This window comes from Jaculus jaculus, chromosome 3, assembly GCF_020740685.1.
Source record: "Jaculus jaculus isolate mJacJac1 chromosome 3, mJacJac1.mat.Y.cur, whole genome shotgun sequence".
Lineage (NCBI taxonomy): Eukaryota > Metazoa > Chordata > Mammalia > Rodentia > Dipodidae > Jaculus > Jaculus jaculus.
The window spans coordinates 60641189-60662245 of NC_059104.1; the positions used below are offsets into that span (position 1 = coordinate 60641189).

The 21057-nt window shown below is 40.3% G+C and overlaps 1 protein-coding gene across 2 annotated transcripts in view; it reads right to left on the reverse strand.

Annotated features, from left to right (window-relative positions):
• The window catches only part of Vwa8 (von Willebrand factor A domain containing 8), a 463242-nt gene that overhangs the window by 25000 nt on the left and 417185 nt on the right, over nt 1-21057 (reverse strand). For both annotated transcript variants that reach the window (XM_004650767.3, XR_006636125.1), the window contains exon 40: nt 18350-18458. In XM_004650767.3, coding sequence (XP_004650824.2) covers nt 18350-18458 — 109 coding nt within the window. The remainder of the gene's footprint in view (nt 1-18349; nt 18459-21057) is intronic.

The following is a 21057-nucleotide window of genomic DNA, read 5'->3' on the forward strand; positions in this document are numbered from 1 at the left end:
TCCTCATTTATATTCTAGCACTTGCTTTCCCAGCTGACTGTTCTGTGAGTCAGTCCTCACCAATGAAGGGCAGCATAGCTTCGAGAGCCATAGAATGTCAAGATTGAAAGGTACCTAAATAATCATCATAACATTTCCCAGAATAAATTATCCTGGAAGCCAAAGGAATTTCCCATTTCAGATACCAGAACAAATAAAACAAGAATGGTAGCAGAGGCCATTAAGCTAGAAAAGGGCTATGAGGGAGGGAGGAGAGGGGAGGACTCAATGGGATGGTATTGTGTGTGTATATATATATATATATATATATATATATATATATGTATGTATGTATGTATGTATGTATGTATGTATGTATGTATATATATATACATACATAGAAGAACAGATTACTGGGATTGTAATAGCTTAAGTGAGGCCAGGGGAAGAGATTGAGTAAAAGAAGGGTAGGGTGTGGGGGAGGTTAATCAAAATTCAAGATATTGTGAATAAGCCATATGAAAACTTACTTTTCTGGATAATGGCACACCCAAAAGCCACAGACTATTATTAGAAAAATATCAATGCCAGGAATGGGATATCTTCCAGGGAGTTGTTGGCCAGAGAGGCCTCTGTTGTCCCCCAAACATTACAGGTTACTGCCAAGGTTCTTGGTTTCCCACCAGAAATAGATGGTAAGACCCTCTTGCTGAAGACTCCACATGCCTGGGCTGCAAGGTCACTGAGAAATCCTGCTGGAGCTAAGCTGAGAACCTCCTCCCTGTAGACCAGCTGACAGAAAGCTGGAAAAAGCTGCACTGTACGCAGCCCTATGGGAGACAGAAGCCATCAGTGGTGAACACAGTGAAACAGTAGACATTGGAAACCTCAAGTTTGTCCAGCCAGGCCAAATGAATCAATGGGTGCAATAGTGGCATGCCTGTTATGGGGGAAACCAACTGCTCTCTAATTGGACTTGAGGCCTGCTCTGTGGGAGGGAATACATGCCTGGTACTGAAAATCTAATCAAAAGCCTATAGTGTGGGAGGTCATGAGCCTTAGGAGTGTAGTGCCTGCTCTTGTCTGGCTAAATGCATATATTATGCCTACCACATGTCCTGTAAGCACTTTACTTAATGTTCATTCCCATATATTAATGCTACTCTCACTTTTGGGTTAAGGAAGCTTTGCTTTACAGATGGTGTTCACCTCTGGGATGACCCAAAAGGCACCATAGTGCTGAGAAGTGACAGAGGAGTGTTCAGCACTTACACTTTCTAAGGCTCAGATTCCATTGTGGAAGAGGTAACAGAAAGAATGTAAGAGCCAAAGGAAGGATAGGATTCATTACAATGCAATTGTCCAAACAGAAACTGGCCTTGATATCCATGACCTCACAGTGCCTAGCACTACCTTCACAAGGCACTTATAGTAGTAGGAAAATATGATGACATCAAAATAAAAGAAAGACTAACACAGTGAGGGAGGGGATACGATGGAGAGTGGATTTGTGAGGGGAAAATGGGGGAGGGGAGGGAATTATTATGGTTTATTGTAAGTATGGAAGTTGTCAATAAAAAAATGCCCCCCCCCCGCTGTAAAAAAAAAAAAAAAACAGGAAAAGAAAAAGAACAGGCAAGAATGAAGGTGAGATCTAATCACTGGTAGCGGGAAGGCAGCATCAGAAGGATGCCTCTGTGGGCTCAAGGTTGCCTGTCTTAAAGATTCCTAGAAGACTATGCTTGCTCCCTTCTCCTACTACAGATATGTACCACACTAAACTTTATATGATATGCTCCATTTCCCTGAGCTTATGGGGTTTTGGCCAAGAACACATCTGCAAAGAACAGACTTCTCAAGGGCATATACCAGGTATAGTAGTTCTAGAAATTAACTGCCCACCACAATTAAAATCTTCATGCTAGGGATCTGGAAGTTCCCTCACATTACTTTACGGTTACATTGGTATATCATTATTCAAATAAGAATGTGCCAGAAAATCTCTTAAAAATCAACAATTAAAAAACAACCAAAAGAGGCCAGGCATGATGGCACATGCCTTTAATCTCAGCACATGGGAGGATGAGGATCACTGTGAGTTCAAGGGCAGGCTGAGACAAAAACAAAAACAAAAACACCAAGCAAACAAACAAACAAAAAAAACCAGCACACAAAAATCTTAAATAAATACATACTTCATTAAAGAAGCAATGTTGAACTACAGAAGAAGTGATGGATTAAGTATGAGTGCTGCTTTCAGTGCTAGCCTGAGAACCTCCTCCAGGGAGAAGGCAGTAGACATGGAGGACACTCAAAACTTATCAAAGCAGAAAATCAGAGGCTCAGAGATCTCCACACTAAGGGAGAATTTTAACATACCTTTTAATGCTCAGGGAACACTGTGGAAGAAGGAGCACAAAGAATGTAAGAGCAATAGGGTGGGAAGACACAGTTTGAGACATTGTCCCCTCTGTCAGAGACTGGTACACCCATGACTCCATGGTGATTATTGATAACTCCACTGAGGGGGGACCTCAGTGGAATGGGGGCAGGAAAAAGGGGACATGAGAGTATAATCGGATGGGACTATGACCAATATGCAGTATATTCATTCAACAAAGTTCCCAAAAAAAATGATGTAGAACAGGAATTGCTTAAAAATATAAAGCCATTTTTTAAAATAAAAAAAGAAGACATGCTGATGGCAAATGTGTATGTGAAAAGATACTTAACATACATCATTAGGGAATTGCAAATTAAAACAACTATGAGGAAGAGCTCTTTAAAAAGTTACTAAGGGCTGACTAGAAATATGATTTTGAGCTATGACTGAAAAGGCACCTGCAATTTGTGGGAATCATTGAAATACTTGTTGAAATAATGCTTCTATTGTATTTAAGTATATGCTTTAATAGTAACAAGAAACAAACATATTCTTTGTATCAATCTTATTTCACAAAAATATCCCTGTAAATATGTCCATCTATTTTGTATTATATAATACATTCATAATAATGAAAACCTATGATACAGAGAGCTTGGGGATATTAAATGTCTAAATTATATACATTTTTCCTATGAAAAACATATTTTTGCTTTCACATAAGAACTTAGACTAACTATAATGCTCAGAGAATGATATATTCTGGTTAATTCATTATCTGGGAGATCAGAGAATTCATGAATACATATGTACACACATCACACACATACACACTAAGAGAAAATATAAGAATAGATAAATAAATAAACTTGACTAAAACTAATTAGCTTGTGCTTTGTGATAGTATCATGATTTTAGTATGGAAAGCTTTCAGATTAATCTCAAGTCTACTTTTTAAAATTATTTATATTTATTTATTAGAGACAGAGAGAAGGAGAGAAAGAGAGAGTGAGAGAGAGTGAGATCAAGTCTACTTTTAAAGGTTTGGTTTAGTAAGAGTGAGTACCTTTAATTTTTAGTGTCAAGACAATTTTCTATTATTTCTTTAGAAGAGACTAAAAAGACTGAAAGAGCTTGGCATGGTGGTGCATACCTTTAGTCTAGCATTTGGGAGTCTGAAGTAGGTGGATCCACCCCAAGTTTGAGGGCAGCTATAGAGTGATTTCCAGACCAGCCTGAACTAGAGTGACCCTGTCTTCAAATGACAACAAATACTTAAGCAGTAATTTTTGTAGAAGTATAAACACATTTTACAGAATAAGACATTTGGCTGTCCATCAATAAATACTTGGTGGGTGCAATATTAATGTAAATATTAACTATAAAGGCTATTCAAGGATACCTAGGAACAGTGATTCTCTTGGTTAAAGGAATATTTAAAAAATTATCAACAGCTGGATATGGTGGCACACGCCTTTAATCTCAGCACTTGGGAGGCAGAGGTAGGTGGATTGCCATGTGTTCAAGGCCAACCTGAGACTACACAGTGAATTCCAGGCTAGCCTGGGCTAGAGTAAGACCCTAGCTTGAAAAAACAATTAAAAAATTTAAAAGAAGGACTTATTCCAGGTAAGATGGCAATGTAGGAACTACACCAAAGTAGCCTAGGGAGGGAAGAGAAAGAAAAATCTATTCTTCTACTGAAAGGTGAAGGTGTATAAGAAATCATCAACCACAGCAGAGAAATAGGAGAGATCCAGAGCATCTAGAGACCACAGAAGCAGGCAGAAGTGGCTCTAGCAGCAGCAGCACAAGGTTCATGCAACCATGGTTGCCAGGCTCGGCCTAAGCAGCAGGAAAAGCCAGGTGAGGGGTTTAGTCCACTCACACCAGCCTCCTCGCAAACTTAAGAAACCTGAAGGGGAGGACAGCAGGGGCAAGCTGAGCAGCTGGTGAGGAAGAGGATTGCTTGGACCAGTGGTACAACTTCAGCCACCATGCACAGCCTCCCCTTCCCCCACCACCAGTGCAAGTGTCAGCAAGCATTAGAGACCTGGGGAAGGGAATTCACCTACACAGCTCACAGCAAAGGTTATCAGAGCAGCAATCCACCGACCCAGCCAGCCTACCTGAGCCCACAGCACAGCACAGAGGGACCCAAGCAGGTGTGTAGCATAGCTGAGACTAAAGTCATCCCAAAAGGTAACAGGGAATACTTATACCAGTTCAGTACCCGCCACAAAACCTGGGATATAGATCTGTGTTGTAAGTGCTAAGTCCACCTTCCATACCAGGGTAGTTTATGTGTTATATCTGATAGGTGGTCAGATTTGCCATCCTTAAATAAGCTATATTTTGGGGTTATTATTTGTTGCTTCCTGATTTATAGTTTCTTTGTCTCCTCTTCTATCATTCATGGGGACAGGGTGTCAGTCAGTCACAAGCTGACCTTGGGGCTACAGAATGAATTCCAGTTCAGCCTGGGCTAGAGTGCGACCCTATCTTGAAAAATAACTTATTTATTAATTTGTGTGTGTATTTAGGCACACCAAGGCCTCTTGACACCAACCACTTTTTGTGTCTGGCTTACTTGAGTAGCCAGCAGCTTTTACAAACAAGTACCTTTAACCACTGAGCCATTTTCTTAGTCCCAGTTCCCATTATCTTAATGAACATATATTTTTTATGATAGTACTTTGTACCATTCAAACAAAATTAAATCTCTAGATGAAGAAAACTTTTCTTCAGTATTTACAAAATGACAAGTTGCTGTTTAGTGGAAGTTACAAATTATAAATTTTTACTTTGTTTTATACACATTAAAATTTCTCACCTAGTAGACTTCAAACAGTGGAAAAGTATGACACAGAGAAGAGAAGATACATATTTTCTCCCTAAGAATTTCTTTTCAGGAAGTAACATCTTATTGCTGGGGAAAATAGTGACTCATGCACTTAACCAAGATGATTCTCTCTAGAAGGACTAACACCCTTGGGTGCTAATGAGCTTCATCACTACTCTGGATGACAGGTTCCATCACTACTGCTTAGTTTATATGAATAAAAACAATTTTAAGCCTTTTCTTCAAGCATTGACTGTGCTGTACCTCAAAGGAGCTAGGAAGTGTACAGAAACAGATGCACTTCCATAATAGGCACCTTAAACGGAACAAGTTCAAAACTCGGGATTCAGCAACAACCTGATCTCTCTTTGTCTTCCCCACTCTTTCAGTTGTTGAGACTATATGCATAGGAAGCATCCTTTCACCCATATCCAACCCCCTGGCAAATCCTCTTAACTCCTGGCTATAGCTGACCCCCACTGCTATCTCCATGTTAGTCCCTAGTGCCAACAGCATGCGTTCCCACCAGAATCACTACTGTCTGCCCACCCACATCCCACCCCTCATTCACAGAGCACAGAAAGGCATCTTCATATCAAATGTAAGATACACTTTGATTTGTAAGAAAACATTTAAAAAGTACTAACATGATTAACATTAAGTCTTAAAAAACCCAGACAGAGGGCTGAGGATGTAGCTCACTTGGTAGAGTGCTTGCCTAGCATACATGAAACTCTGGGTTCAATCTTAGAGGCTGGGTGGCTCACAACTGTAATCCTAGCACTTAGGAGATGGAGGTGGGTAGATCAGAAGTTCAAGGTCATCCTTGGTTACACAGAGCTTGAGGCCAGCCTGAAGCCTTATTTTCTTAAAAGCAATACCCATATAAGATTTACATTTTTCTAATCTTCTAACCATTTGCAAGAATGAAAGTCTGGCTTTCCCATATGTAACATGAATTATCACACTTCTTCCCTCTATTCCTCCTCTGTACCAACTTAATGAAGCAAGCAGAATTGACCAAAAATGTTGGTGATTTTTATTTAATTTCTAAAATAATGAGAATCTAGGCTCTGGCTACTATTAAATTTATAGATTTTAATATTATGTATCCTTTAAAAAGAATTACTCTTGATATCCGAGTTTCTTCTTAAACTTACCTACTACAATTATTTGTACTAGATCATGGGCTTAGAAGTGTATTCAATGATCATTGCTGGCCTTTTCTATCATGAAGTTTCCACTCTTCACTTTTAAGGTACACATCATCATGCCTAGCCTTATTCTTAAGGAATTCTGATTCTTGCCTGGCTGTCATATTTATGTATATGTGTGAATACATAAGCATATGTATTTATTTCAAAATGAATTTTAGAATGGTTAAGTGACATATTTTTAGTTTCTGAATATCACCTTTGTCCTTTGGCTGAGAGTAGGATTTTGGGGCACATCCCCCCCCCCCTCAAATCCTGCAGACAGCCCTGGACTACCTGCTATAGTCACTGTTTTGTGGAGAACTGACATAGGGTTATTTTTTTTTTTCTTTCCGTGACAGTGGCTTGTTTTTATCTGCTTGTGTGTTTTCAGGACTTGCTTTTGATGCTTGAGATGTTCACTGCAAGAAGCTCTGGTGAGGTGCTTATCTCTGTATTATTTTCCCCTGGCAGTAATGTCTTGCTTGTGCGCACAGGCCAGTACAGGTTGCTATTACTTTATTATTTATGTGTCTCTTTGGTGGACACTCCTTTGGAACTATTTGTTCACTGAGCATGTGTTTACTGAGCTCGTGTACTGTACTACATACTGGGATGGTTCTTGAGTCTCTGTGTGCAAGCTTTCTAATCTACCTGTCAGCTTTCTTACAGCTTTTACCTCTTTATTCCCTTGTAGTCTGGAATAACTTCTCAGCTTTTCATTCACGTTTGTATTTAAGACTGGATTGAATTTGTTCTACTTTTCATGTTGTTTAGGATTTGGCATTTTATTTTCAATTTTCTTAGCCTTTCCTTAGTTCTGCTTGCTTTATAGACAGGTCCCTTTCAATCTATGTCTTATTTCACATAGTACAAGTTTCTAAAGAGAACAAATAGATGTTTTCTGATATGCTTATGTTTTCTGAGGAACTATTCTAGCCAAGTAACCCCACTTATGTACTGAGTGCCTACTACTCCACCCCAGTGAGGCCTTCATTTACCCTATGGCCAATTATTATTATTTTTTTTTGTGCCCTCATCCTCAAATGATGAAATGTCTACACAAAATTGTTCAGACCAGTAGGTTCTCCTTGTTTGTATGTACCTTTTGCTTTGTTTACTCTCAGAATTCTTGAGGATGGTAAACTGGTATTAGTAGCTGAACTGAAGCTGTACTATCAGCTTAAGAATTCAAGAACCAAATCAAGAAAGGAGCTAGAAATGTAGACAGTTCCAGCATGAGAACTTCATCTCCACATTACCCCTTATTTTGTTTGGAAAAGCCACTGCAGTGGCACCAACTTTCAGTATTCAGCATTTGTTGATTTAGTCTTCAAGCCAAGCACATGTTGAAACTGGTCTGGCCTCTTTCCCAGCACTGTTTCCTTTTAGCTTCTGCTTCTTTCAGCCGACACCTAGACCTCCCCACTGTCCCTCCCCCATGCACACTGCTGCTTTTAAATGCTGCTGCTTAGTATGGACAAAACACAGGTCTAGTGATGCACTTCTCAGTTCCAGGGCTGATTTCTGTTCCCTGTGGCTCCAGATGTGTCATGTGGATGAAATGCTCTTAGATTGAACACACACTTTCTTGCTAGTAATGCTATTTCTCAAGAAGGTTTTCAGTTGTCTTTCACAGGGGTGCCTGTAGTGGTTTAAATGTATGGCCCCATAGTCTCAGGCTTGAATCTGGAGTCTTCAGTGGGTGGAGCCCCATTGGGAAAGAGGTATGTCACTGAGATGGATCTTGGAGTCCAGCCCTAAGAGCAGTTGGAGCTCTGGTGGTTTGTGCTTGCTGGTGTTGGTGTTTGATGATGGTGTTTCTCTGCTTATGGAAGCGAACCAGCTTCTTCTGCCATCCATGATGGTCCCTGGAATTTGTAAGCCTATAATAAAGTCTTCCTTTCCATAAATTGTGTTTACTTGTGTGTTTGTCCCAGCAATGCAAAGCTGACTCAAACATTCTACTGCATTATATTTGACAAAAATTCTCAAAGCTTCCTGCATGTCATTAGCATTCTTCCCTAATCCTACTGTCACAAAGGCTTCCAGAATTTGTAGCTTTTTAGTATTTTAACCATTTTAATGGTCACCTGAAAAATACCAGATTAGACACTTATGAATCTATAGCCTAGAAATAAGGACTCTATTTTCAGGGTGAACTGGTTAAAATTGTCCTCTAAAAACCACTCACACCACTTGCTAAGATGAGCCACCGATGTGCTAAGAAAGGGGAATGTGCACTTTGCCTCCTCTTTGACACCCATTGGCATGGCTGTCTTCATTCTCCCTCTCTGCACTTTATACTTTCTCCATAGTTGACATATCACTCTTGGCTTACTGCTCTGTGCACAGACACCAACTTTCCTGTAGTTTTGATGTAGACTTAATCTTACTCACTAACTCCAGATTTACATCTTAAAAACTGCAAATATTGGGTTGGGGAGGTTGATCACTAGATAAAATGCTTGTCTTGTAAGCATGAGGAGCTGATTCAGAAAACAAGTACTCCTGTAGAAGCCATGCATGGTGGTGTGCAGCTGTAATCCCAGATTGAGGAGATGGAGGTAGGGTCCCCTAGGATGTGTTGTTTAGCTAGTCAAACTAAGTTGGTGAACACCAGGTTCAGTGAAACCCTGTCTCAAAAATTAGGTTTGGAGAGTGAATGAGGAAGTCACTTGATGCTGACCTCTTACCTTAATAAGTATGTGTACACCCTGCCAAACTCTTCAAATGTCATGTTTGACATTGTTATGTAGGTATGTCAGTAGAGAGAAAACACAGTAACATACAAAGAAAACATGTGATTTATTCACAAGTGTTTCCCCTTCATGTGTTCCCTACTCCCGTGACCTAGGGCTTGAGGCACCCCAACCCCCACAACTCAATTTTGCCAGTCACTATCTCCATGTTCTACCTCCAAACTGCTTGCATTTGCCTCACTTCTCCCATCTTCATGTTCATGTTAACTCTGCTTCGGATCCCTATTACTTCTCATCAGAATTATTGAAATAATTTCATGATTTGATTTCTGGCTTCCGCCTTCCTCCTGTCTGACTCTTTCTCCCTAACAGCTATGTCACATGCTGAAGAAGAGAGAACTGTACCTCCTTTACTCAAGTGTCTTCCTGGATCCTCATAGGACATGGGCCTCAGTCAGCCTCCTCAGCTTGGTATTCAAGATGGTTCAGGACTCATGCTCTCTCACATTTGTTCCCACTGCCTCATACTATGAGCCCTAGTCATTCTGTACGGTTTGCTAGTCTCCACACACAGCTTGGTAGTCAGATCCTTGTCCTCTGTTCAGATGTTCCTTCTGTCTAGACAATTGCTTCACAAAGTACTTTCAGTATGCAGGCATTTGTGACTAATCAATGATGTGACAAGTGATAGGAAGCATTTACAAACTAGCATGGAATTTGACAAAGATATTTTATGTTTATGTTTTGCACTTAAGACTTGGGAGTCTGAAGCTGGGTGTGGTGTAACATGCCTGAAATACAAGTACTTAGGAGGTGGACGCAGGAGGATGGCAAGTATGTGGCCAGTCTGAGCTTCACTGACCTTGTTTCAAAAAAAAAAAAAAAAAAAAGGAACTGAGCACATTTGGCCATAGAAAAATCAAACTGGAAGAGACCTGAAAAACCTACCTCCCTATAAAAAAGTTAGAGAGGAGAGAGAGAGAGACTGTAGAAGATTGAGGTCAGTCGTCTTCATCATATTCTCTCCAGTGTCTTGTGGCTCAGGTGTTCCCTCTAAGGGCCTGGTGAAGGTTCAGCCATTTGGTATGCCTTTTAGGATATAGAATTTTATGGTACCATTGCTGGCTGTTTGGGTCTAGATTTGTGTTTCCCACCCCCTCCATTGCCATCCCCTCCCTCCCCACTCATCCTATTGTCTAGTCCATGAGATGCTTGCTGGGTATGTAAGGCATCTTGGGTAGATTCAGGTTAGGTGCTGTAGATGAGTGAGACTATGTGGAGATTATTTTTCTGTGATTGGGTAAGTTCACTGAGAATGATTTGTTCCAGGTTCAACCATTTTTCCTCAAATTTCATTGTGTCATGTTTTCTTATTGCTGTATAGAATTCCATTGTGTAGATATACCACATCTTAGTTATCCATTCTTCTAGTGATGGACATCTGGGTTGACTGCTTATTGGTCTCGACCTCTGTCCTCTCTTCTACACTGGATCTGCTGTGCTTCCAGTGTATAACATCATGATTTTTAATATTCTCCATAGCCCAAGGTGCTTGCTGGTGATGTTAAAATTATTCACATTGTTGTTTTAATATTTCTCCCTTTGAAGAATTCATTGTCATTATCAAATTGTCAAGAAACATTTGCCAGGGCCTTATAAAGGTTTATAGCTATTGTGTTTTCATTGTGTTTATCACAGAAAACAAATAACTATATTTATCAAGAGTATTCAAGTTATACAAAAAATAATAAAACTTAAAAGAAAAAAAAAAAAACTACCTCCCTGATGGCTAGCTTTCCTAGTGCTGGAAGGTATTATGCAGACTGTGGAGGAGAAAAGTCATTCACAGTCTTACCTAGCTGTGGGCTCTACATGTCAGTCTACAACTAATCTGCCAGGCAAGATGTGCCAACTGGTGCAAAAATGGCATGAATGGGTTTGAGGCCTGCTCCACAGGAGGGAATTCATGACTGATAGTGTAGACCTTATTGAAAGCTCAAGGCTAGAGAGGTCAGAATCAGTGGGAAAGCTACTACTATTGTTTGTCTAAATGGATAAGCTGTGCCTATCAAACTGCCTATAAATGTTTCTATGTGTGCCCACTGATTAGTGTCTCTCAGCTTTGGTCAGAAAAGCTTCTTTATGTACTGGGTGGTAGTTACTGAAGAGACTCATAACTAATCAAGGTGCTGAGAATAAGAGGCTATTGAGAGCTCAGCCCTAAATGGAACATCTATGTCACCCTCACTAAGGCTCAGGGAGCATGCAGAAGAGGGAGCAGGAATATTATAAGACTGAGAAGACAGGAGTGCGGTAGCATGTGTCTTCTAGCTATGACATGGCTAATGCACTTGAGAACTCACAGCAGCTGTGCCTACTTTCACAGGGTCTGCAAAAGGGCATCAGTTACCTTCTCCTGGCTGGGAGAAGACACATGAACAGAAGCAGCAAATGGACGAATAAGGGCTTAAGTTTTCTAGAGGAGGTTTCGTGATGTGAGGGGAGATACAAAAGGCAAGAGCTGGAAGCCCAAGTCACGTCTCACTGGAGTCGGGAAGCAGATAGAACAGCAAGTAGGGTTGGACTATAAAATGTTAAGGCCATACCACCAGTGTCAAATTCCTCCAGCAAGGTTCCACCTCCTCAGGCTTTTACAACCTCCCCAAACAGTGCCATCAGTTGTGGATTAAAATACATTTTATATTCAAACCACCACAAGAATGGGCCTGTCAACATTCAGTCTAAGGCAAGAGGCTCACAAGATCCAACCCTCCCTGAGATTTATAGGTAGTTAATGGTTGCCAGATGGGAGGGGCTTTTGAGACCAAGCCCCTTCCTAAGAACTACTGGCAGTTAACTGTTACAGGGGAGGAAGAGACATTTTCTTCGGTGGCATAACTGTTGATAAATTGCCTGTGCTGTGGTAAATAACTCCTCACCCCTGCTCATGTAAGCAACGTAGTGAAATTCATCCCATCACCACCACCAGTAAGTGAGACAGGAAAGGAGAAGACGGACTAGTTGGAATGAAGAAAGGGATCAGTGGAAGTGGGAGGGGACAAAATAGGGTAATGGTCAAAATATTTCATATATATGTATCAAACTGTCAAAAACTGTATCTATATTTTGTATCCTTTTTTCTTTTCTTAGAATGGTCAATGCTTTGCTATTATCATCCAATATGCCTTTTGTTCTTCATGATTATTAAAGTGATACTTGAATATTGCAAAAAATTTGGAGAAATAAGTCAGCAAAGGAAGAGAAATCAGCAAAATAAGTTAATTATAGCACACACATATATGTGTACATATATATTACTATTAGTTTTAAATAGAAATATGCAGGTGATACACGTGTGTGTGTGTGTGTGTGTGTGTGTGTGTATCCTACACTTGACTTCCATATCTGTGAGTTCTACATCTGAATAACCAACCACCCTGGATTGAAAATATTTGAGAAAGAGAATTATGTGCAAACTTGTTTTCCTTGTTCGTATCTTCCAAATAATATACTGCTAGAAAACCATTTTCATAGCATTTATACTGTATTAGGCATTAGAAATAATGCAGAGATGATTTAAGATATAGGAAAAGATGTATGTTAGTTGTATACAAATACAATTTTATATATACGATTTTATGTAAGTGAGTTGAACATGCACAGATTTTGGTATCTATGGTGGGTCTTGGAACCAATGCCCAAACATATCAAACAACTACATTTGAATTCTATTTTCATATTTTCCTCTACAATTCATTTCTCTTGTATTTTACAAGTATTAGTTCATGCTGGATGGAAACAAATCTTCTCCACAGAAGCTTTGAGAAGTCCTGGCAACATTGTCTGTCCATCTCTATCCTTTGAAAGTGTTACCAATGGAAACCAGGCCCTACCCTCTTGCTCTAGCTTAAATGAGACTTTCTCTGTAAGTTTTTCCCCAGCTCAGAAGTGACTCACACTTATGCCTGCATAACCATAGCACTTTATTTTCCTTTCTGTGGCATTTACCATATTACATTTTCCATTGCCACTGCCTATCTGTCTTCTTTCCTAGAAGGTTAGTCATTGAGGGCAATAATCCTTAGGCAGAACAGAAATCCAATGAATGAGACAGACTGAATAAAAGGAATGGGGAGCATTCCTTGTGAGCAGAGTGGTGCTCAGAGTGAAGTCTGAGTTTCTAACCTCCCATCTTTCAATCTCTGTCCTTGTTTGCATTTTATACTGGGTGGCATCCTTCCTGCAGAGGGCTCTCATGTCATGTCCTGGTCTATGCTATGCCCTCTGCGATGCCATTGCCTTCACCCTTTTTTGCCTGGTTGTTACTACTGTGTCCTTCAAGATTCAGTTCATAAATCTTTCCTTGATGTCCACCTCTGCCTCACTTTCCTCTGGACTTCTTCATCTCTCTATCTAGGAACTTATCATGATAAACATAAATGATAGTCTGTTGTGTCTGTTCCTCTAAACTAAGACCTTATTAGAATAGGGTACATTACCTTACCAATCTTTATGCTCCTCAGAGCCAAGTACAGGGCATGCCATATGGTCAATGATCAAAAATACTACTTAAATGGATAAAAGGTCATTTTGAAACACTAGAGGAGAAAAGTAACATAATTATTGGATCACAGAGGTATGCTGGCCAAGGTAATTACAGAAAGACTAATTTAGTTTAGACTTGAGGGTAAAATTATATAGATTGAGATTAGAAAAACATTAGAGAGAAGATATGATGAAAACGGTGCCTTTTTGTGGAATTGATATTTTGTTTCATTCAGGAATGTTGCAATCAGAGACTAGATCTGAACCAAAGTACAACTGAAGTACTTACAGAATTGACCACCTGATGAGAAAATTCATTCTGTGGACTCACAAAAGGGAAAACATCCTATAAGCAGGACTGTGATTGTCCAGTTAAGGGCCATGAAAGGTCCCTGGTAATTCATTTCTTGAGAGGTACGTACTGTGCCATGGGCATACGATGGAGCAGATGTTAACATGGGTAAAATGCAACAGTCCAGCCACCTGAATCAGCGCATTGGCTTGAAGCTAGGCTTTGGAAAATCATCTTGAATGATGATTTGCTAGTTTCTGGCCACACTGTACATTCACCAAGGAAACACCCATGGTTACTGGGATTACACAGCAACCTCAAAACAGCTGGAAGATTTTAGTCACTCAGAGGTACACATGACTGGCAGAAAATGGCAGGAAGGGGACAAATCAAAGCCTTGCTTTGGTTACAATCTGAAGTTTCATATTCTACACATGTGTCTGTCCATTCTTAGCTGTGTTTTTAAGCAGTCCTATGTCCCTAAATTGAGGACCCACCTGAAAACAATCCTCCTATGGAATACATAAAGATTCAGTAAGGGAAACATTTGAAAATACTATATGGACATTTGGATAATGATGGAAAATGTCTTATGAGTATATATAGGAATTACATTTAGGGTGGTTGGAGAGATGGCTCAGTTGGTAAAGTGCATGAGGACATGAAGTGAACCCAAGAGCCCACATTAAAAACAGCTGGGCACAAGGCTGAGGAGATGGATAAGTGGGTAAGAATACTTGCTCTGAAAGCAAGAGGACCTAAATTCAGTCCCAGTACCCACATAAAAAGCTGGGTGTGGTTCTACATGCCTATAATCCCATGCCTGGGGTGGGGGGGAACAGAGTCAAAAGGCTAGCTGGGACTGAACTAGTCAATTCTCCTTTTGTCTCTTCACACACACACACACACACACACTGGCACCTGTAATACCAGTGCTGGGAAGGCAGAGACAGGTGGATTACTGGGGCCTGCTTCCTGGCCAGTCTGGCCCACTTGATGAGTTCAATGTCACTGAGAGGCCCTGTGTCAAAAATAAAATAGATGGACAGTACCTGGGGAATGACACCTGAGATTGTCCTCTGACCTCTACATGTGCACGTGTATGCACACACACACACACACTTGCATGTGCTCCTACACACATACAGGTACTATACTCAAACACACACACACATATACACACAATAATTATTAAGATGGTATTATGGAATTGGAAGAAGATACCAGAGACCTGACAGGTAATAGGAACCTGAATTTTGGGCTCAGATTCCTGCTTCACTGGCTATATAACTCAGAAAGTTTTATATTGTATGTCTAACCTACAGTTTTTTTTTTTAATTTTTTTTGGTTTATTTTTATTTATTTATTTGAGAGCAACAGACAGAGAACGAGGCAGAGAGAGAGAGAGAGAGAGAGAGAGAGAGAGAGAAGGAGAGAGACAGAGAGAGAATGGGCGTGCCAGGGCTACCAGCCACTGCAAACGAACTCCAGACGCGTGCGCCCCCTTGTGCATCTGGCTAACGTGGGACCTGGGGAACCGAGCCTCGAACCGGGGTCCTTAGGCTTCACAGGCAAGCGCTTAACCACTAAGCCATCTCTCCAGCCCTAACCTACAGTTTTCATCATTTATAAAGTATGAGAAAAATATCTCTATTTTAAAGGCTTATGGAAAGTGAGATGACTATCTCAGTTTCCCATCTAAGTGTAGAAAACACATCCAAGGGTAGTCATGATCAGCATTCAGATTGAACAGCACAACAAGTGTACTGACTGGGTATTTGTTTTATAGTCCAGGTCAATGAATACAGTACAGTGACAGTAAGGATGACACTGATCCTTCTGGGAGAAAGCTATCTGCTAGGCACTGAGGGATATCGATTGCCTGTACCTTCTGGAGAATTCACCACCCTTCCTACCTTACAGACCTTGGCTATCTGGCTCCTCCCGAGCTCCAGGGCTAATCTCCCGTGAGCCACTAAATGATGCTGCTGCTGATGGAGGGTATCTGGGTAACAGTGTTGACAATGTAAAGCACCCAACAGGATGCCTGGCACAAGGCAGATGCTCAGCATATGCTTGCTATTATTATAGTTCTGGGTATTATTTGTAAAGATATTAAATTCTTGAGATTATTTAAACCTGTTTTTCCTTTTTAAAAATTTTTAGGGGAGGGGCTGGAAAGATGGCTCTGAAATAATTACTCTATTTGAGAATAGTAACTTACTAAATCCTGTCTCCTAAGAATTTTAAAAATAGGTGCCAATCTTGGTTTTCATCTGTTTAACTTCACTTTTTCCTTTTCCATGAATCCTTCACAATCTTCTTTCATTTTCTCTTTTCTGATACTGGTCTCATGGCTCCGGTGTCTGGCATGGTCTGTGGTGTCCTTATGCTAACCGAGATCTTAGTCTACATGCAGGGTGCTACTGTGGTCGGTAGTCCTACTTCTATCTTTTGGACTTATCATAGAAACATAATGAATGCCATTTATTTTAAAGGGTTGATACAAGAGACTAAATGCAATGGCATGTATAAATTTAACCATAGAATGGTGCCCAGTGAATACCAAACAGTATGTTAGCTAGTATCAAGTACGAAATATAATTTCTTTAATTAAAAATGCTTTCTGAATTCCTTGTTAGTTGCAGAGCCTCTACTGGTCTCTGTTTCTCCACAGAGTGAGTCCAGTATTGTTTCCATGCTCTCATGACACTCAGGGCTCTTCATGGCCCTATACCCCAAACCCTGCCAACCTCCTCTCTTGCTCTAGTCTGCCACCCATTCATGGTCTTATCTGCCATGCTGTGAACTCTCCCTGATCCTGATCCCATTGTACCTGTACTTGCAGTTTCCTGTACGGAGTGCTAAACTTCCCATCTATGGGAAATCCTCAGCACCTGTCCAGAGCAAACTCAGTAGTCATGCCATTCTCCATAAAGACTTTCCTCATCTGTCCAGAGCATCTCTTGCCAACTTCTCCAAAGAACTTAGAAGACTTTATTTCCTTGAGTTCTTCCTTTGAAGGCAGCTCTGTTTGATTTTAATCCCAATGCCTGGTGTACTTAAAAAACTCAAGGAATGAACACATGATTGATGTAGTCATTCTTTAGTCTTAGTACAAGCACCATCGCCCATCACCCTTGCTTTCTCTGAACCGCTCATTTCTAACCCTTTAGTCAAGTATCCTGTCCAAAAACTCAGAGTGCACCTGGCAGCTGCCCAGCTGTCCTCAATACTAGGAAAAGCACTTGCTGAGTGGATGGCTATAGAAGAAAAGTCAGCCATTCAGTGTCATGTTCTTTCCATAAAATCTCCAGGTGTTTTGTATTAAATAACAACACTTTTAATTAAATAACACTTTTAATTAAATAACAACAAATATCTGATTCTTACATTCAAAGGTTTTGAAATTAGGCATCTTGTTAATTATTTGTGAAGATCTGTCATCCTGGAAATAATAGGATTTTCCTAATATCTTGACACAGTTTGGATTTTTCGGCCTTCTCAGAGTTTTGGGTCAAGACAATGAACTACACTTCCAATACTTAGAAAAATGATAATACTTCAAAAACAATTACAAACAAAAACCTAAGGAGGAAAGAATAAACCTAAGGCAATCAACTCCAAGAACTCCATGGAGAGGAAACACAATTTTGGAGCAGAGTGGCGAAGCATATTGAGGCTGGGATCCCAGCCCCTCCCCTGAGCCCCTGAGATGAATGAAGCTTTGCTCTCTCTCTCTCAGGACAAAGCAATCTGACTCTATGTGCCTTTTAGGGAACATTCAGCCCTTCCTTAATTATGTGTGCAATTTGAACTGAAAGAAACAGTTTCTGCTTAGCAAATACTGAAATGTCAAAATCACTATTTTTAGGAGTCACAGTTATATTTATGGCATCAAGAGTTTCTGTAGCATCAGAGTTTTATGAAACTGCAAAAAGTCAGAGCAATGCAGGGCAAGGGGAGAGCAAGAGGAGGGCAAGAGGAGGCAGGGGCACAGAGGCGGCACACCCCGGATGTTCTGATGAGTTCCTCAGTGTCTTCAATAATAGTAAGATGATTTATAGGGAGAAAATTCTACTTGTGAATTTCCAGGAGATATAAGATGCACATATATCTTCCCTGAGGGATGGCAGGAAGCTGGTGTTTTTAAGGGTTGCTGATAAAATTACTGCTTCCTGGACAGGAGGAAAGATGAGGTCAAATAATATTCCTTGGAGAACTTTACAAAAGCCATGGAGTGAGTCCACAGTTTTATGCAGACACCTTGCAACTGACTTTTTCTGACTGGCTGGTTAGGGTTCACATAACTTTCTCCAGTAGTTTTGGAATGAATACAGAGCCCATATTATTTTTTTGGTCCACAAAAAAAAAGAAAAAAGAGAAAAAAAGAAAAAAGAAAAAATATATTACCTGTAAATTATCTAAGATGATCCGGAGGGAATGCACCTGTCGCCGAACAGCACCTGAAAACCTTTCATAGGTTGCAGCATCATATTCACTCATTCGGATCTCCTTCAGCCTGGAGTCAGAGGGATGCAAGAAGATGCCCATTACAGCATCACATCCAGTTCATGTAGGCCTTTCATTTCCACTCAACTATGGTTAGAACTGTGATAACTTCCTTGGGAACTAAATTATATTGACTTTGAGGAGGAAAGACAAGAGGTAATATTTCCAGTGATGTCCTTAGATTCAAAGAAGAAAAATGCCCAGTGGTATACTAGCTAATTATTCACAAACTGCACTTCAGGATGCAAATGAAATGAAACGAAACAAGAACAACAACAAAACTTGCCCTGGTTTGTACTGTATATTTGATGACTTCCCACCATAACCACTGATTAAAGGTGCAGACCTTTAATCCGAGCACTCAGGAGGCAGAGGTAGGAGGTTCGCTGTGAGTTCAAGGCCAGCCTGGAACTACAGAATGGGTTCCAGGTTATCCTGGGCTAGAGTAAGACCCCAGCTCCAAAAAATAAAACCCAAAAAGCACCTATCCCACACAATCTTCTAGAAGTGTTTTGTGTACGTATGTGTGCTTGTGTGTATTCAGATGTAGAATCAAGATATATAGAAACTCTCTTTAAAATTTTTATTTTTATTTTTTTAAATTTTTATTTATTTATTTATTTGAGAGCGACAGACATAGAGAGAAAGACAGATAGAGGGAGCGAGAAAGAATGGGTGAGCCAGGGCTTCCAGCCTCTGCAAAAGAACTCCAGACGCGTGTGCCCCCTTGTGCATCTGGCTAACGTGGGACCTTGGGAACTGAGCCTCGAACCGGGGTCCTTAGGCTTCACAGGCAAGCGCTTAACTGCTAAGCCATCTCTCCAGCCCTAAAATTTTTATTTTAGAGTGAGTGAGGAGAGAGAGAGAGAGAGAGAGAGAGAGAGAGAGAGAGAGAGAGAATTGCTCAGAGTACCAGGGCCACTCCAGACACTTTTGCCACCTACTGGACATGTGCAACCTTGTGCTTGCTTCACCTTTGTGCATCTGGCTTATGTGGGATCTGGACACTTGAACAAGGGTCCTTAGGCTTTGCAGGCAAGTGCCTTAAAAGTAAACCATCTCTCCAGCCCTAGATAAAACGTGTATCTAAGGTACATTTGTCACTTTGGGTTGGGGAGGGGAAGCTTGAATGCTAACTCACTTCTATTTGTCACTCTCAGGCCAAGAGCTGGGGAAGAATCTAATCAGTGTGGGAGCTTTGAACTCTACATATGTATTTATATAGTAAGATCACATCTTATTTTTTTTCTTTGTGTCTCCAATACTTATCACAGTGCCTAGCACACAGTGGAACTCACTAAATGCTTTAACACTTTAAAAATACTGGCTGTCAAAAGGTATAGACAAGATTGGTTTAATATCCAAATAGTTGTTTCTTGAGGTGGCATGCCAATATGCCCTTCTAAATTTTATTAACTCTCTGTTCTGAAGAGAAGAATGGAATATGTGTACAGGACTTCACCTCTTGACAACACCTCTCCTGTTTAGTTGTGGCAATCTCTGAATTCTCTACAAATTTTATTAGATTAAATTATATCTCAAGTGTTAGGGTTGACAGAATCTGAGCACAATAAGTACTACAACGTGTGCCACCTACCACTACATATCTAGGCAGTTGATAAGCTCTTTCTCAAACAAAGCAGATTAGTACTGGCTGTAAAAAGTGTGGAAAGAGCTGTCCTGGATGAGGAGGGAACACACACAGAGAAGGAAGGAGTCAGGCAGCTGGTAAGTTACTTGAGCACAGCTATCTTTGGAGAGATAGGAATTAGCTCTAGTTATATAGGGCTGCCACTGGCACAAGCATTTTCTACCCCGAAGCATATCACATGCTATTTTAACTAAAAAGAAATCTGGAAATCATTATGTCAACTTTCACAAAAATCCACTTACAAGAAATTTAAAATGGATAACAAATTCTGAAAGATGAGGAATGAAGAAATAAGGAAATGTCAGTAGCCTTTGGACAAACCTCCATTGCTCATATTCTCAAGCCCACAATGCCAGTTTAAAATGTATCTTTCTGCTTCTGTATCTTAGACCAAAGTTGCAGGCACCATAGCTGCTTCACAGTGCAGCCATCAATGTGGACAAATTCCACAGTGTAAAGGTTATATTTATTGTTACATAAGAATCTAGAAAGTTAGGAATTTTAGTTCTTACCTTACTTTTTCCTTTCCTTTCCTTTCCTTTCTTTCTTTCTTTTTTTTTTTTTTTTTTTTTTTTTTGATTTTTTGAGGTAGGGTCTCACACTAGCCCAGACTGACCTGGAATTCACTATGTAGTCTCAGGGTGGCCTTGACCTCATGCTCTGCCTCCCAAGTGCTGGGATTAAAGGTGTGTGCCACCACACCCAGCTTTATCTTTCTTTCTTTTTTTTTAGAGGTTAGAATTAAACACTGTAATTTTGAATCAATTATCAGATGCATGTGCCACCTTATGCATCTGACTTTATGTGAATACTGTGGAATCGAAATCTGGGTTCTTAGGCTTTGCAGGCAAATGCCTTAACCACTGAGGCAGCTCTCCAAGCCCCTTCTCTGTTTTTAAAGCACTTTATGGTATTTTCTTTTATTTTTATTTATTTATTTGACAGAGAGAAAGAGGGA